The sequence below is a fragment of the Monodon monoceros genome, unplaced genomic scaffold (assembly GCF_005190385.1).
Source record: "Monodon monoceros isolate NGI ecotype Baffin Bay Population unplaced genomic scaffold, NGI_Narwhal_1 Super_Scaffold_2, whole genome shotgun sequence".
Lineage (NCBI taxonomy): Eukaryota > Metazoa > Chordata > Mammalia > Artiodactyla > Monodontidae > Monodon > Monodon monoceros.
Genome location: NW_021703776.1, coordinates 12136900 through 12156143, shown reverse-complemented (window position 1 = coordinate 12156143; position 19244 = coordinate 12136900). Strand labels below are relative to the sequence as shown.

Genomic DNA, 19244 nt, shown 5'->3' with positions numbered 1-19244 from the left:
TTAATGAATTTATATGTTCTTTTTGCATTTTTTGTAGTCATAGTTTTCAGTAACAGTTGAATTAACTTTGAATTTGTTAATTGTAAGTTATGCCTTTGATTATGTAACTTTCCAAGTATTATTCCAAGGTTATTTTCTATTGAGCTAAAGGAATGACTGCATTGATAAAATATACTACTATACAGTAAATGAGATTACTCCGGTGCTTCTTTTGCTTCCTAAGATGCTATTGCATATTTTGAAAATGGTTTTCTGAGTTTTCCCAACGAATAAGAATGCTATGATTACTGTCTTCAAGTGTGGCAGATGGACTGTACATGTGTAATGTGCGTGCCCGTTGTTTCTGCTGAATTCATAGGTCACCCTTTTTGGGTTTTCTTCATGGTTAATGGCCATGATCCTTGCAGAGCTTCTTCACCATGGCCTCTGGAATGCGCAGTATCTAGGACAGATTCAACATCACCTGGAAAGCTTTAGGAAGCTGAGGGAATTGCAGGGCAACAATGGGACTTAAAAACTAAGTTCTTAAAAGTGAATATATTTTGGAAGCCCAGTAAAATAGTTCTGTGTCTTGAGAACTTTAGGTATTTATTAAAAGCTTAAAACAGAGAACTCCCTACAACTCCCCCACCCATATAATGAAGAAACCAGGAGGAGCTACTTGCTACTTAATTAAACAAACAAACAAATAAATAAATAAATTTAATTCAATAGATCCTACAAAATACTATTGAGCATCTACCAGATAGTGCCAGATAATGTTCAAGGCACTGGAAATATAACAGAGAACTAAACAGATATTATGTAATAATAATAGACCAGTGTGTATCATTTAATTCAGAAGTCTCCCTTACAGCCTATAAGCTTTTTGAGGGCAAGGACCTTGCTTGTTCTGTGACCCAGTTTTTCTTTTCCTTAGCACTTAACAATGTCCAGCACATTCATATGCATTTAATACTTATTATTAATCATGACCGTTAATACATTTAACGTTTGTTTGTTGCATGAGTGAATGTGTCCCAAAGCCACACAGCTCATCCTTGGTGGAGCCAGAGTTTAACCTAGTCTTTCAGTAATGATAAACAGTTGCCATTTATCTTGAGCTTACTCTGTCCAAGGCACCATGCTCACCGCTCTACAGTCCTCATCTCACTTAATCCTTACAAATGCCTGAGATACAGGTATCATTGCCCCCTTTTGACTGAGGAGGGTTCTGAGCCTCAGAGAACTTGTGTCTTGCCCAAGGTCACCCTCTAGGTCTGTCCCCTTCAACATCTGTGCTAGGCTGGGACCAAAATCCTTCCTCTTTCCACAGCCTTTATTTCTGTGGGAGCCAGACTATCCTTGGCTACCTAGAAGGGAACACTTCAGTTCATTAATTAACTGGGCTGCATGGTGCAAAGCCAGCCATTTGGCGGATTACCTGTCCCCTCCCCGCAATGAACTGACTGATTTGTTTTACAGAATTGACCACATCAGCTAGTTATTTTAATGGTAAATCAAATTATGCTCGTCTACTTTTTCCTTTTACTAAATGTCCGGCTGGCTAAGAGTTTAGGATCAGATACACCTAAATTATAATCCAAGGTCAGCCACTTATTAATTATGAAACCTTGGGCAAGTATTTAACCTCTTTAGGCTTCCGTCACTTTATCAGTGGAAATGCAGGTGATAGTAATTCTACCTAGTCTAGTTAATCGTCTCACTAAGAGGTAACTCTTTAGCTCCTAACACAGTGCCTGACCCTTAAGGAGTTTTGTTGAGCGATAGCCGCCATTATTATATTTATCATTGTAATTGTCAACCTAATGTTTTATTTCAGTATCTTCTTTGTTCTGTGACTTTTACTGACCTCTTGACTTACAACCTCAGCTTCCTCCAAGGTAGACAGAGTTACTTACTTTTTGCTCATTGGATATTACTCCTTCATTATGGAACGTACACTGTTATAAAAATCGGCTCAAGTCTCATTGCCTACCTTCCAATTATAGGCACTTTGAATGCCAGTTCATTCATCTTTTTTAGTTTCTGCCCTTCCATATCGTCTAGTATGTAGGTGCTCTGTGATGTTTGTCAAATTGAATGGATAGGTCATGTCTCTATTCATAGCGAATGGATAGATGGATTATCTTTTGTGCATCATTGTTAATGTCATTGAGGGTATTACACTGATTTTTTTTTTTTGGCATGTTGGGTCTTTGTTGCTGTGTGCGGGCTTTCTCTAGTTGTGGCGAGCGCGGGCTTACTCTTCATCGTGGTGCGCGGGTTTCTCACTTGTGGTGACTTCTCTTGTTGCAGAGCACGGGCCCTAGAGCACGCGGGCTTCAGTTGTTGTGGTGCACGGGCTCAGTAGTTGTGGTGCGTGGGCTCTAGAGTGCAGGCTCAGTAGTTGTGGCGCATGGGCTTAGTTACTCCGCGGCATGTGGGATCTCCCCGGACCAGGGGTGGAACCTGTGTCCCCTGCACTGGCAGGCGGATTCCTAACCATTGCACCACCAGGGAAGTCCCCATTGATTTTGATAAGGTCTTCACCCATATCATTTGTGTCCATCTTTTAATGCTGGCACTCTTTTTATTTGAATATGGCTTGCTAATTCTACTCTGGACTCAGATCTCTTGCTTTCCGTAGAGATTTTCACTGCTTATATAGTGAGTATTGATTTTTGTTTTTTTCAACGTTTTTTTTCTTGCTACTGCTGTATTACAGACTTTTTGCTGCCATTCCTGCCATAGGACTTTATAAAAAGACTTTCTCACTTCCCCTTCAAATTTTATTTCCCACATTGCTTTAAGGTATACATTTTTCTCTTCCCCCCCATCATTAATACATTACCATTTGACTCTGTCATTAGGCTGTCAATCTGTTAAACTCTTGAAGAAGAGAGACCTTATTTTAAATAGGCCTGATACTGTGCTGGAGAGATGGGTGCAGTGTCTACAATTCTGTTCTTGTCAAGAATAGGCTTTTGAAATTTCAAGAAGAAATGAAATTTAGAAGAGCTACCAATCCATGAAAGATCGAAGGAGGATAAAATAAGTAAGAGAAGGACAAAATCCACATCAGAGTTCTTGGGAAGGCCCCTTGCCTTATTTTAAAATAACTAATTATGAAACAAAGAATATCCTGAATGGCCAGACTGCGGATCCAGGCATGAAATTCCCTTCAAGGAAAATGGCAGTTTGAGGTCCCTAAGGCTGAGGTCCCCATTGCGTTGTTAGTGGTCAGAAAAAGAAGCACTCTACATTTGAATTTCTTGGTTAAGGTAGTAGAGAATGGGGCGTTGCACCTGGATGAGGAAAGGAAAGGGAAACATTTAGTAACTATTCCCAAAGAAATGTTGTACAAACGGTGACAAGTGGCAGTTCCTGCATTTCCGGTGAAGTTAGGATGCGACACAGGCCTGAAGTGCAGCGGGAGAGAGTTATGTGAAAATCCAGACAGACTGCCTGGGTTCTGGGATTCTTGAATATGTCATGAAGCAGAGCAGGACTTGCCCAACAAACAAGGCTGGAGAGTTTTCCAAGGTTCCGAGTCATCAGGCAGGGTTTCCAGGGACAGCAGTGCCACAGCCTCAGTTGTTCTGAGATAATCTGACCTGATTCATGAAGAAAGCCAGTGGAATTTGGTGGACCTCAGACTTCACATAAAAAGGTGGGTGGCAACCAAGCAGGGAGATAAGTCAATTCTTTCTGAAGATGGGAGCTCAGACTAGCCCATTTGCCTCGTAATTGTATAAAATACTACAGAAAATGAGAGGCTGCAGTTACCTTCCTTTCAAGCGTAAGAAGAATTTGCATTTCTGCTTAAAACTGAACAATTGTCAATGCAAAGGAATTGATCCAGTTAGATTAAGAAAGTTTCATATTGGGATTGTCACCTATAGACAGCAGTGAGGGTTAGAGCTGAAGGAACTACACTCCTTAAGCTGCTTCCATGAAAAACTTCAATCAACTGCTAGCTTTTGCTTTACAAACTTTGACGTATGTCCCTTGACCTTTAACAACTACCCCTTCACGTTTGACACTTAACGTTTGCTACATGATTAAAATTCAGCGTTAATTAATTTTAACACTATCAGTTAAGTTATATTTAGCTGAGAACACTCACTTTTGTCTTTTGTGAGTAGCACTGCAGCGTTATTACAAAGAGGTAGTCAGGAGGGCAACAGAGATACGAGAAGAGAAGAATGATTCAGTGTGCAGATAATTGTTTCGAGTGAAATTTAGCGTGGTATTTTTGTTCCTGTCCTCAGTAGAACTGAGATTTAGCACCTCGCGTTGGCTTTTAGCCCTCACCCCCACGAAGGAGGAGGCTGTGCTGGGCGGGTGCTGAGAATGAGGCACACCAGAATTAAATTATAGCACAGCTCAAACACCGGCAAGAATTTTCTCTGGCCAGCTCTTGGGTGCAAAACTGGCAATTCCAAAAGAAAGGCAAGGCATCCCTGGAAAGATCTCCTTATGGTGTGGCATCACCCTTAATGGGGAGGTTTGACATGGTCGTGTAAAGAGCATCACCCCCAAAGTGGCGACCATTCCCAAAGAAAACAGTGGAAGCCAGGATATTTAGCCATAGCAGAGTTATAGTTCTAACCTTAAAAAGTCATCCAGGAGGTTGTCGTATGGATGGCTTATTCCGTAACGTGACCAATAAGCTCACCGGAAATAGATGAAAGCCAACAAATGTGTCCTCTCTCCCTGAGTATTCCAAGTGAGAAAACATTTTTATTGGTTTATTTATTTCATGCTCTTTTGCTCTGTGGAAAGATTATGGTAAGGATAGGCATGTGCAGATCTTGCTTTTACCTGAGGCTCAAAATGCTAGAGAACCATTACTACTGCTACTCTTTGGGATGATAGCATGAAATTGTGGTCCACAAGTTCACAGGGCCACTGAAATACTTCTTTGTGTGGAACAGGAAGAGAGAAGCTCTGCATTTGGTAGATAGTGCAGGTGAAGCACTATTCATATGTAAGTCACCCATATGTGTCTCACTGAAGATCCAGTAATAGTAATAAAAAACTGAATTTGGGGGTTCTTTGAAACAGTATACTCAGGTAGCCTCCAGTTGTTAAAAACTAAACTAACAAAAGAAGACAACTTTGTAGCATTTTCCTTTGCGTATGACAGAACACTTTGCCTCCAGTAATTCATGTTTTATGTTCTAGAATCTAGTTCCATACCGTCATCTCATCCTTTACCTACAGCTGGAGGGCACTTGATCTCTGGCAGATTTTCTTTTCCTGCCCACCCCCTGGGAAAAACTACAGCCAAGGATTTATATAGTTTAAAGGATTTAAACTACGGTGCCAAGGATTTAAGTAGCTCTGTTTCTGTAGCCGAGCAATTCAGCATCAAGTCACATTTCTGTTGGTTGGGCTCTGCTAGAATGTCCCTGTCCTAGTAACTGCCTTGAGTCTTAACCCCGAGGTCAAGTCTACCTTGTGTTCTTGATGGGACACCAAATACCTATCTTGGTCCAATGCATGAGATCGAATCAGCCCTCTAGGATGGGGTTCCTGGCTTTTTGTTTTCTCAGTTGTCTCCATCCCCCTGACTCCAGGGTAGTGGAGTCCTAGTTATGAAACCTAGTCTTATGAGTAAGGCCTTGTTACCACTGAGAACATCTCTGGTTTCAGTCTCCTGCTCAGGCCTCTGACCTGGTCCTACGCAGTACTCCCTGTCAGCTGTCTCTGCTCATTGCTTGTCACAGCAGCTCTGATCGGTCTACTTCCCACAGTCACTGGGCCTTCTGGATACTCTGATTCACCTTTCAAACTGGACTGACTCCCCACCCCTTCCGCTGAATAAACTTCCAGGGCTCCAGTTCCTGGTTCCTCCCATCCTGTCCTTCTGCAGTTGACCTTGGCCCAATCCTGCTATGAGGTCATGCAGGCAAAGGCTGAGCTTTAATATTCAGAGGATCAAGCATAGATGAAAGGGGGAAAATCACACCCTGTATTTAGGAGCAAATAACATTTTTAAGGGTGGGAAGACTTTATAAAAGTCAAGTTTGCTAACCCTTGAGTCTTCGAATTCTTTTTGGCTTCACTGGGTTTAATATAAGATGGAAACATTTTAACCTCAAATATTTACTTTCAAAGTAACATTTCAAGTGAGAGAGTAGCATGGACATACATCTACCAAATGAAAAATAGGTAGCTAGTGGGAAGCAGCTGTATTGCATGGGGAGATCAGCTCGGTGCTTTGTGAGCACCTAGAGGGGTGGGATAGGGAGGGTGGGAGGGAGACACAAGAGGGAGGAGATATAGGGATATATGAATATGTAGAGCTGATTCACTTTGTTATACAGCAGCAACTAACACAACATTGTAAAGCAATTATACTCCAATAAAGATGTTAAAACAAATCTGTTTTGCAATATCTTTCTTCAATGGATTGAACAGGTGGCTTTGCATATTCCTTGAGATTGAAGATAATTTTACTTTGTAAGTTATTTTTCTCTCTGTTTTTACATTTTAAGGTGTTGCACAATGGCCTCGTTATGGAGATGAAACATCCGACTGTGGGAAAGATATCAGTCCCAGGTTTGAAAATTTTTATTTTTCTTAACTCCTTCCTTCATGAACTTGTCCCCTGTGCTGATCACTGCAAGTAGTTGATGACCCTCCAAACAACTTGTCAAGACATTATCTAAACTTTTCATTTTGGGTAAAAGGGGAACCCTAGAATCACACCCACAAGCGTGTTTGCTGAGGCTGTGGACTTGTGTCTTCACTCTGTCTGGGTGACAAAAAAATGCTTGTATTACCTAACTCCATTCTGTGGAATCACGTACTCACACAAGTGCTTTATGGCCAACAGATAGATGGCGATAGATATGGAAAATGTTCTGAAGTTACGCTTGGTTTGTATGAGAATGAGAAAGAAAGGCAGGCACCATAGAGGTGGTGTCCAAGCAAGGCTACTGACTGCTCAGGCCAGGGCATTTTTTTTTTCTTTTTTTTTTTTTCTGAACTGTGGTTTAAGGTATGGATCTTAGCTTTGTCGATCAAGAAACTAAATGTTTTCAGTAAACTCAGAATATATTGAATATTTGTAACTTGACTCATACCAAACAAACTCACTGAAGACATTTTGGCCTTAGGTCAAAGTGCCAGGTTTTTCACTTCTAGGGAGAAACCTCAGGCCTGACTCTCAGAGCATCCAAACTGTAGTGAGAGCTTATGATCGACCTATTGGCCCCAACAGACTGCACTTCTCTAGTGATCGTGACATTACCGTTCCTCAGATCTGCTGTCTCTACTCTGGTCATTGCTAGAAAGACACTCCACATTCTTGTCCATCGCATCCCTATTTCCTAGGCTATACACAAATCATACGCATTTTTTTTCTCTTCTTTTGACAGAGAATAAGGAAATCAGTTAGAATATAACTTTGGTCATTGTTTTCCTGAAACTATATCCTGGTCGCCTTGCTTGAAATGTGGGTATTTCCCAAATCCCTCAGTCACATCTGTCAAATGACATAAGTATTTACTTCTATAGGTATCAGATCTCATTTCTTGAATAACTGCTATTGTTAAGTTGGTTGTGGGTATAGCCTAATTGTAAGATTTGGGATCAGCTGGATAATAATGTCCTAGAACAGATCAGATCATGGCCACTGGCCAACAAAAAGAATGAGAGGAAGGAAGTATGATGAATAAAGCAAATTGAAGGAGAAAGTTCTGATATTCAGGAGTATAAGGAACGTTATACATGAATTAAGGGAGGTAACTAAGAGAGAGAGCAGGTATAAGCATATCAGAAACTGGGATCACATGTTAACAGGGAAATGCTATATGGTATAGAAAAGTAGTGGGAAAAAAGCATGTTGATAAAAGCTAAGAAAGTCATTTATTCATTTATATTATTGAGTATGTACTATGTGCCAGGCTCTGGGTCCTGGGAATGCAAAAATAAACCAGGCAACTTGGCCCTTGGCCACATGAAGCTCATACTCAATGGAAAGTCATATAGTAAAAGCAACCAACAAATGTTTCTGTAACTGTAAGTCATGATACGTGCAAAGAAGGGGTATGAACGGTGTGCTTCGTAGAGAGTAACGGGGACAGAGGGACCTGTGATAGTTTAGGTTGATCAGAAAAAGCCTCTCTGAGAGGATGACTTGGACACTGAGAACTGAAGGAGAGTTAGAAGTTGACATTGAAGAATAGGGGAAGAGCATTCGAGCAGAGGGACCAGCTTATGAGAAGGCTCTGAGGTGGGAAAGAGCTGGGTATGCTTTAAACGAGAACGGAAAGTGAGGAAAGATTTCTCCAAAGAAGACATACAGATGGCCAACAAACACATGAAAAGATGCTCAACATCACTCAGAGACATGCAAAACCACAATGAGGTATCATCTCTCACTGGTCAGAATGGCTATCATCAAAATATCTACAAACAATAAATGCTGGAGAGGGTGTGGAGAAAAGGGAACCCTCCTACACTGTTGGTGGGAATGTAAATTAGTGCAGCCACTGTGGAGAACAGTTTGGAGGTTCCTTAAAAACATAAAAATAGAACTACCATATGACCCAGCAATCCCACTACTGGGCATATACCCTGAGAAAATTCAAATTTTCTCAAAATTCAAAAAGAGTCATGTACCCCAATGTTCATTGCTGCTCTATGTACAAGAGCCAGGACATGGAAGCAACCTAAGTGTCCATAGACAGATGAATGGATAAAGAAGACATGGCACATATATACAATGGAATATTACTCAGCCATAAAAAATGAACGAAATTGAGTTATTTGTAATGAGGTGGATGGGCCTAGAGTCTGTCATACAGAGTGAAGTACGTCAGAAAGAGAAAAACAAATACCGTATGCTAACTCACATATATGGAATCTAAAAAAACGGTACTGATGAACCTAGTGGCGGGGCAGGACTAAAGATGCAGATGTAGAGAATGGGCTTGAGGACACGGAGGGGAAGGGGAAGCTGGGACAAAGTGAGAGAGTAGCATTGACATATATACACTACCAAATGTAAAATGTAAAATGCAACAGTGGGAAGCTGTTGCATAGCACAGGGAGATCAGCTTGATGCTTTGTGACCACCTTAGAGGGGTGGGATAAGGAGGGTGGGAGGGAGGCTCAGGAGGGAGGGAATATGGGGATATATGATTCACTTTGTTTGTTGTACAGCAGAAACTAACACATTATAAAGCAATTATACTCCAATAAAGATTAAAAAATTAAAAAATTAAAAATTAAATAATGAATAAATAAGTAGTGAAGGAAGAGGGGCAGGAATGGAGACTGAAGAGAGAAGCAGAGCCTCAAGGCCCCACTAGGTTTAGTTTTACTCTAGGTTTAAGCAGAGGAGTGAAATAACACAACTTGTAACTTAAAGCAGGGAGCCAAGTTAGGAAGTTATTACAAGACTTCAGGTTACAGTCGGCATCTGAAATTAAGGACGTGGTAATAGCGAGAAAGAGAAGGGGGTAGTCAAAGCCAAAAAATGTGATCATAGTGCTTTCAGTATGAGAAGACTTGAAAAAGCATTTTGTCCAGTAGTTTTTGACTTTAATTTTTAAACAGTGGAACTGATTTCTCAAATGAAGTCTAACTATCTAAAACAGAGCAAAGTCGAATTTTGCAATTGATAAGTTAGCACTCCAACTCTTTACCTTTTTTCCCCTGCTTTCATCATGCTATACTCCTCCAAACACCTCTTTGGAACCATGGGTCCCTAAAGAATAATTCAAGAAACACCGATCTAATTTAATTCCACAAGTTTACAGATGAGGTCATACCACATTGATATCCCCAACACATGAGAGAATAAGATAAACATTTGAAAGTTAATAACAGTTATTAGCATGATAGTAAGGGAAAAAGTAAGTCAGAGGCCAACCTAGAATGAACTCATTGGATGTAACTCTCTATCAGTCAGATGTGCATTTACTGACTTTCCTTGGTAAATAAATAAACAGTCAATCAAGAAGGAAATATTTTTTCAGACTCCTAAAGGAGAATGCATACCTCTTTTGCTCACTTTAATGTATGTGTATCAGTTAGCTATTCTCACGATAATGCTGTGTAACAAATAAGCACAAAAATCTCAGTAACATTCAAGCATAAGCATTTATTTATTCTGTGCATGTGGATTGGATGGTAGATGACTGATCGAGGCTGGACTTGCCTGGGTGGCTTTGCTTCTAGATGCACGTCTGGCTGGACTTGGCTCCAGTGTGAGTTAGGCCCAGTTCTGCTCCATGTGCCTCTCATTTCTTCTCATGGCAATGCCAGAAGAGCAAGAAGGCAAACAGAAACCCCAATGCCACTTAAGAGCTTTTGCAGAACTAACAGACCCTTCTGCCCACAACTCATTGGCCAAAGCAAGTGTTAGGCTATATGGGGTTGGGGAAAATATATCTCTCTTTTTAAGAGAAACTGTAAAGTTACATGGTGAAGGCATGGGCAGAGGGAGGGGTAAATAACTAGGGCCCAAAATTCAATTTACTACAATATAATTCTCAGGTCTACAGCAATCTCTTTTTAATCTCCTTTTGGAAATTTTTATTTTTGTTTCTTTAATTTTTATAGGGCTTAGGCATCTTTTTGGTATATCTGTCTTATTGACTGACCTTATATTCTCTCTATAGAATTACCAACAAAGGAAGTCTCAGATTTGAGATGAAATGGATGTGTTTAGATTGTTTTTGGAATTAGTATCTGAGTGTCTTTAGAGGGCAGCACATCCGGACTCCCCATGAAGGGGAGAGACAATTCTGCTCATAGACATAAGATAAGAAGTTGCTATTGTATCTCCTAATTCAGTGTATCCCAGTAAGAGACCACTCAGACAGGATGAGATATTAAATGCAAAGAGAATTTATCAGTAAATAATTTAAAATTTTCCTGTGATTTGTCCTTTTCATTGATATTATTTACAGATGATAGTTCCACCTTTTTTTGTAAGGAATGTCCTCATTGGGAACCTCATGAATGCTGTAGAAATAACTCAGATTCTCCCACAATGCCTCAGTGAGGCGAATCTGCCAAAACAGGACAGGTGGGTGTAGTTAAAAGTGGTGTTTATGCTGCACTGTTTTCTAGTTAGCCAGTGGATACACATTTTTGGATTCATTAAATGTAGTTCTGCTGATTTACATATATGTCTGCATCTTTATATTTACAGTGAAAATCATAATTAAAACTACTTATTTATATTACCTTTGTTATTAATGAATCTCTTGTGAACAGTACTGAATTTTCTACATGTTGCACTAATTTGCCTGAAGGATTTTCCATCTTAGTCATTATGAGAAATTTGTCTCTTGGAGAACAGTATTTATGGCACCTTTTTTAGAGATGTATAAATCCACAGCATTCCCTCAGATTCTCACATTAGAATTCCTGTATAGGAGAGTGCTAATTGATTAAAACCTTAAAGGTGCTCGTCCACCAATGGTGAAGACACTTTGAACAGGAATGGGAAATTATTTACCTCTTCAAAATTTCTTTTTGCTACTTAAATAATTATCGTCAGCACTTAATACATTGTTCCAATATTTGTAACCATTACCAATATTAAAATAATAAATGAAGTAGTATAGTCCAAACTATCTCCTTTGTTAATTTATATCTATTGTAACATGCTCCCTTTTCATATCGTTTCCCACCACCTCCAATCTCTAGTAAACAGTTAAGACAGAAATTTCATTTGTGTATATACGTGTCATAGTTAAAACATGCAAACTAGTTAATAGTCATGAATTATCTCTAAATATGAAATGTAGTTCTGCTAATACTATCATTCTTTCATTCTTGTTTATTAAACTACTCTCTCATTCGACCTTTAAATCCTATTTTACAGTTAAGGGTAGAAAGATACAAAGAAAACTAGTTATTAATTGGAGTATAAATGAGAAGATGCATCATATCTCTTTGCCCAGCTTAAGTAATCTGGTGTTCTGTGAGCCCCTGGTGAGTGGAGTAGTCAGTCAGCAGTTTTAGCTCACCATTCGTTTAGTGACAGAAGTGTCAGCACAGTGGGCACAGTCTACTAATTTGCTCATAATTAACTAAGGTAACCTGGTTGAGTGCTAAAACTTTAAACACACCCACACTCACACACACAACTTAACTCACTAAACCTACCGTGTCCCATACGTTATATGAAGCTCTGGTGTTAGGGCTGTACCCAGGACGGGCCCAGTCACTCATGGAGCTTACAGTTTGCCAGGAAATTTTTTTGTTATTCTGAATAATAAATTCAGAAAAGTGAGATGGGCGTTTCCGTGGAGAACCAGAGGCAACAGCAGGATGGCCTGAAAGCGCAGATGAGGGAAGCCTCACCTAGAGCGTGGGATCAGCAAAGGTGTCCCTGAGAATGAAATGTAAGCAGACACGTGACCTACGACCAGTTGTCAGCTGGGCCAAACTGGTGTGGGCTGAGGGAGGGATGGGGAGGTGCTGAGCGTGGTGCCGGAGGAGCTGAGAAAGGGCAGGAATGGAGATGACCCTGGAGAGGTAGCCAGAGGCCAGGAGAATAAGACCTCAGATAGAGCTAATGGTCACATTACAAACAGATCAAAATGTAAAGGAGATCTATGCTGAGGTCTCAGGTCTCTACTATCTGGGGGTGAAGTGGGACCCAGAGGAGGAAATTGGGAGGAATGTCAAACGTGGTTGGGCAGGTGTTCTCACTGACTGCTTTTAGGTGTAATTTCTAAAATGCTTCTAACTCCATTGAAAATTTTTATAAAACTTCTAATGTCCTGAATTTTAAACTGTGAAACTGATAAAATTCTCATTTGTTAATTACGGAGGTGAAGAAGGACATTAAAGGTCCTACGACATTTCCTCAATAAGAGATGGGCCATCACATAAACATCACGTTATTTGTGATTTTAGTGGGAAGATCTTACACTAGTTATCACATTCCAAAGGACTGCCACTTTCCACTGAGCCGTTCACTAGTTGCATCTTCTTATAATACCGCTGGCTATTGGCCTTGTAGCCAGAAAGGAACACGTTGTCCTTCCGTGTAGTGTGTAGGTGCCAGAACAGCCTTGGTGCTGAGTTCCAAACTTCAAAGGATGTCACTGAAGTAGAGTTTGATGCATACCTCTAGTTTCTCACCATAACCTTTTACCAATACCTCCCCGTAAATGTGCACGGTGGTCATTTGATTCCAGCAGCACTTCTGGGAAGTATTTGAGTGGTGAGTGTATCAGGGCTGTGAGAGGGAAGCCGTCTTCTATCGTGCAAAATGATTTTAAATTGAATTACCCTTGCCTGCTGGTCCCTTGATCTGTGTTTTCAGAAAGCAGCTCTAAGTTCTTTTAAATAAAACTTTTCTTAAGTTTTTCCCCACAGTATTTTAATATTTGTATTTGGAACCTGCAACAATTTTTAGCTAGTGAGCGTTGGATACAGGAAGAACAGTCACCGCTATGAATTAATGTAGCTCAAACCAAAGTATTCGAATATTGACATTTGGATTTTTATAGTGACTTTCTAAGAAGCTGAATGTACTTCTTTATTTGATTATCTAACATACTGTATTTCCAAATGTTTTGCAAGACTTTTTTATAAGTGATGATCTAAGACACCTTTCTTTTGTAAAGCTCCTGAAGGGCAAAGATGCTGTCATTTAAACTCTAACTAGCACCCTCTGTACCAAGGAAGTACCTAACAGACGTTTTCTGGATGATAATTAGGAAAAAAAAGCTACTAGATGGAAAATAACTGAAAAGATGATTTGTGACAATTTAAAGCAGTATGCATTTTTTTATGAACAGATTGACTACCTGTGGAAGCTATCTGAAAGAGATCTATTTTACTTCTTAGTTTGTTTCCAGTTTGAAGTACATATACTAAATGGAGTCACCACCTAGTCTCTGGCATGGTTGCAGATCTTCCTCTCTGTGCTATACACGCCTTCAGCTTTCCCCGTTACTTTTAGCTTTTTTTCCCCTTTACATAGAAAATTAGATGATGCTTCTGAAATCACAAATCCTCAAAGTTTAGTTAAATTTCAGTAATGGATAACAGCAATGGGGAAAGCTGTCACAAATCTTACTAGGGAAAAAGACAAATTAAAGAGGCACAAAAGTTTCAGCTTGTCTTCCTCCGTAAAGTTTAAATATGTTAGTTCTCATAAGGAATTTTAAGTAAAACCAATCTGAGAGTGAAAGGTGAGATAAGTTATTCCTTCCAGGTAGAAAAATCTTTCAGATGACAACAGGAAGAGTGTGCAAAGTTTTCGCATTGTGTATAGTGCATAATCTATGTTCTAGAAAGAGCATACTCCTTCAGGGACCAGGCTAAGTGGTAAAAAAGAGGAAAGAGATGAAAAGAAGGGTCTATAGTCTGTCAACAGAATGAGAGAGAGCTGGCAGGGAAGTGGATTTTCAAATAGACTAGCCATGGTACTTCCCAAAGTCCTCAATTATTTTTAACTTGATTAAACCCTTAACCCACGGCAATGCCCTGAGAGTTAAATAAATCAGCATATTCTCAGGTGATTTGACAGAGTGCCTGCAGCCTTCCCTGGAAATCCCGTTCCCATGAGGCAGGGTCGTAGACATTGTTACCGTTCAGTGAGAAATGAATAGCCAGAGTGACTTCCCTTCCTAGGAGAGCAGGGAGGAAACAGGAGGAGGGAATAGCATCCCCAGGAATGTCTTTCCATCAGCAACTGGAGAAGCCCTAAGAGGCAAGTTACCATCGCTGATATGACTTAGGGATCTCCATCAACGATGCTTATCTGTGCCATGAGGAAGAAATATTCCGTGAGAGCTGGGCTTTCACGCTCGGGGAATTCACGTTCCTGTTACTCGGAACTGGGAAGGTGGCCAAGATCTCAGTTGTTCCTCTTCAACCATCTTCATCAACCGAGGCGCTAAGATAAGTGCATCTGTCCAAAAGGCCAGAAACTCATGTTCGAAATCAGTCCTGAGTTATCAGTGAAGTTCTGGGGTGCAGAGTTGTTTTCACTATTAGAAATTCATATTTCTAAATATGGCTAAAGAATTTTCCTGGGTGCATACTTAATTGGACTTCTACATTGTTTGGGGTGTTTTCTCAAGTATCACTATGCAGAATGACCCCTGAGGTTAGAGGTGTATTTGACATCATCTGATTAGACCACTGAATGTCACCCCAAACATAGAAATCAAAGCAAAATAAAAACAAAAATAAAAAGCCACAGGAAGCACCGAAAGAGTGGAAGTCTCAATGATGGTAAAGCATTTCTTGTCATTTTTGTCTTAAAAGGTGGATCAGGCATTTTCTGGGATCAATTCTGGAGTCCTTGCTATATTCGCTGCTGCCAGCTTTCACTGGGTACCCAGAGAAGTCTTTTTCTGGATCTTATTTAAATACTGACTTTATGCTAGATCTTTAAAGAATAAATTAATTAAATGTAATTAGGCATGTGAACTGGCTGGAGAAGTAGAATCGGATACTATGTAATAGCTAAATACAAAAGGCTTGAAATTATCTTCCAGTTTGGACTTCCGTGTTGTGGAGTTAACTTGGATAATTAGGAAGTGACATTAACTTTGCCTCCAAGTGGGCTTCAGCCGGGAGGAGTTGCTTGACCTCATTGCCGGGTTTATTTAGGGTTGGAGAAGGGGTCATTTTAGTCCTCTCTGAGAGAGGAATGGCTTTGCTGTCCTCCAGCATTGCCAGGCAGGGACTCTGTGGTCCATGAAGAGATGACAAGTGGGCTGCATCCCAGGGGAAAATTGTTTTCTTTAAGTATGGTTCCTTAAGGTGTCAAGATTTACTCCTGTTAAGAAGACTTAGCCAGAGAAAATATCAGTAGAGTTAGCTATCTTCTTATATCAAAGGATTATAGTTTAATTTTGACGAGGCACACACTGTACTGTAAATATTAATAAGTGTTGGTGGAGGTGAAGAAATGGTAGTAAAAGGGTTACATAAGAACCTTCAGATATTTTAACCTAACCAAGGGGTCATGTGCAATATCCCACTTATGCCATCACCTCCAAACCTTAAGGATTTATTTGGCATTGAGCTGGGTCTTGAAATTCATTGCTTATCTCCTTTTCAGCAGGAGTGAATGCTGTCTTCTCTGTGTGAGCTCTGTACCGAGTTTTTTGGGACCGTATCCCCCTATAGTCATATCTTTATCTGGTATGGCATTAGCAGTCACCGTGTCCCTGGGCTCATCCTTTGCGTAAGATTAGGACACTGCCTAGAGGGGGAGGGATGAGGGGCCTTGAAATGCTTCCTAACTTGTCCTTCATCAGAGCATCATGTAAGTCACGGTGGCCATGTGACTCTCAGGGTGGGTGACCCGTTAGTCAAAACTACTCAGAACCCTGTGTCTGTTGAAAGTGTTCCAATGAACCCTATACTCCAGGTTATTGCAAGAAGCCATATGCTTTTCAAGCAATTAAGAGAAAACCTGATTTTAATTAGATTAAAAATGAAAAATAAGGTAGTACAAGACATTTGGGGGATTTCAGAAGAGAGTATAGTGAGATAAAAGCATCAACAAGATGCTGCAGGCACAAAAAGCTAGAGAAATCCTACCCCACATAGACTTACAGAATATCCTCGACAGTTTACCTCCCATAAACTCTTCATAAACTGCATTCTCTTGGTTGCTGGGCCTTCAAGTTGATACGTGAACTTAAGTAACTGACTTCACCTTTTAGTGCCTTGTCTTGCTTTGATGACATTGATTTTTGCATTCTTTCAGTTTAAAGGAAAAATGTAATTTACAGTACTGCATATAAGGTATTTTGTGAATAGATTTTAATAGCTTCATTGCCGTGGAATATTCAAATTTGAAACAAGGGAATGTAAGTGAACATCTGTTGAGTAGTTTTCTCTCTCTCTGTCTCTCTCTGAGCCCTTTATGCCTACGATTTGTTTAATCTCTAGGAAAATTCAGTAAGCCATACATTATTACGTCCATTTTACAGTTGAGAAAATTGAGACTTGCTAAGTATTGCAGCACCAATGGGAACCCAGATCTGAGTATCTCTGAAATCTGCCCTCTTTTTCCTATTTCCTACTGTCCCCTAAAGTTGAGCCCAAAAGGAAGGTTGAGCCAGTTATTGAGTTTTTTATCTTACAACTTTAGTCTAAAGGCTGATTAACATATTTTAAATGTTTCATTTAAAGAGGAGCTTGGAAATTTATTTAAGAATGTTAAGGGCTTCCCTGGTGGTGCAGTGGTTGAGAGTCCGCCTGCCGATGCAGGGGACGTGGGTTCGTGCCCCGGTCTGGGAAGATCCCACATGCCGCGGAGTGGCTGGTCCTGTGAGCCATGGCCGCTGAGCCTGCGCGTCCAGAGCCTGTGCTCCACAACGGGAGAGGCCACAACAGGAGAGGCCCGCGTACTGGGAAAAAAAAAAAAAAAAAAAGAATGTTAAAATTCAAGAATTTGAACTTTGATTTGAGCCTCCGTCCTTTGGGGATTAAGTTTGGTTTTCAGTCTATTATTGTGTTTCTATGAAAAAAAAGCCATCAGAAAATGTATTGTTAGGCCATTTCAAGTCTCAAGAGCATATAAGTGTAAATGCACCAAAACATGTGGATTACATTTCCCTCAAGTTGTGCTGTTTTCACACATTAACAGAAAAGCAGTTTGAAAGGGGGGGGGGGAATTATTTGGGACATACATGCAGGTTTCAATCATCAAAAGACCCGTGATGTTAAGCTGCCACGCTGACTTACCCAGATTTCTCATCTTTGCAGTGACCTTTCTGTGGCACTGGTACTATGTGGGCAAATTTCTTCTTGCTCGCTGGGGGCTGGGTTTATTTTCAAGTTAAAGCCAGTTCCCTTCAAGCAACTTTAATTAACCTGCAAACAGTGTTGTGCTGGTACAAGAACGTTACAGTGATATTTTTTCCAAGTGAGTGGTTGATACTATGGCCAGAGCAGGAATTTAAAAGTTAGGGACTTCCCTGGCGGTCCAGTGGATAAGACTCAGTGCTTCCACTGCAGCGGGCACGGGTTTGATCCCTGGCTGGGAAACTAAGATCCTGCATGCCACACGGTGCTGCCAAAAAAAAAAAAAAAAATTAGTGACAAATTCTGTACGATTCCACTTATATGAGGGACCTAGGGTAGTTAAATTCATAGAGACAGAAAGTAGAAGGGTGGTTCCGCAGGTCTGGGTGGGGGAGGAATGGAGAGTTAGGGTTTAATGGGTGAAAAGTCTCAGTTGGGGAAGATGGAAAAGTTCTGGAGATGATGGTGGTGATGGTCGCACAACAATGTGAATGTGCTCAATGCCACTGAATTGCACACATGAAAAAAGGTTGAAATGGTATATTTTGTGTTATATATATTACCGCAATAATATATATGATTACTAGAAAAAATCAGCTAACTTCTATGCTGTTTTCCCATGTGCATGGGGCGTATATGTGTGGTGTAGAGAGGAGTGCATTTAGGCTCCGTCAGGGAGACCTGAGTACAAACTCAGCTCTGCCAGAAATGGTTGGCGATAGTAGGCCTTCCTGATCAGCCTTCCTGACCTGTCTCAGTGACATCTGTCTTCTCTGCAATATGAAGATCAAACACTTAAGATAATTACGATAATTAAATAACAATTCATGCCAAGGACCCAGCACGTAGGAGTAAGTGGAAGCACGTTGTAGATAATTAATAAACTCTCAGCAGTGTCTACAGTAGCCACAACTCTTGGGGGAAAATAAAACTAGCCACATTATTATTTTTCAAACATGGGACATTGAAATAATCATGCATATTTCTCTAAGAAATACAGTAAAACAAATCATTCTTTCATTGAACATTTATCTAGTATCTACTCTGTGCCAAGTGCTGACTGACAAGGAGCTCGTCTAATGGGGCGTTTGACAGTGACCAATCAAATGAAATGCAGTGGGGACCGGGGAACCCTGGACCGTCGCTGCCAGATATGTGTGTAGGGCCAAACCAGCTTTGAAACTCTTGGATAAATGTGTTGTACACACAGCGTCAGTGGAGACCACAGCGGTGTGAGAGCATCCTCCAGAAACAGCACTGTGCTAGACAGATCGTGCAGGTGAAAATGATTCAGAGACTGCAGATGAGAAGGTCACAGCTTGTTTAGGGGGAATGAGAGCAAGACCGCAGAACGGTGCAGCATTTCCAAAATACACTCTGCACACCCTACAGCTTCTTGACGTCCTCATAGCTGTCTCACCAAGAAATGACTCTCTTGTCCAACACCGTTGGGAAACTGCCTTAAACAAAGGTCCATGGATTTTCTCTACCTTGGCATTTCT

At 40.6% G+C, this 19244-nt stretch overlaps 1 protein-coding gene across 2 annotated transcripts in view; it reads left to right on the top strand.

Annotated features, from left to right (window-relative positions):
* Positions 1–19244, top strand: part of SUGCT (succinyl-CoA:glutarate-CoA transferase) — a 688910-nt gene that overhangs the window by 579872 nt on the left and 89794 nt on the right. The window contains exon 13 of one of the 2 annotated variants that reach the window (XM_029233791.1): positions 6486–6549. In XM_029233791.1, the coding sequence (XP_029089624.1) occupies positions 6486–6549 (64 nt within the window). Of the gene's footprint in view, positions 1–6485; positions 6550–19244 lie in introns of those variants that run through there. The other variant, XM_029233792.1, reaches the window with a different exon arrangement.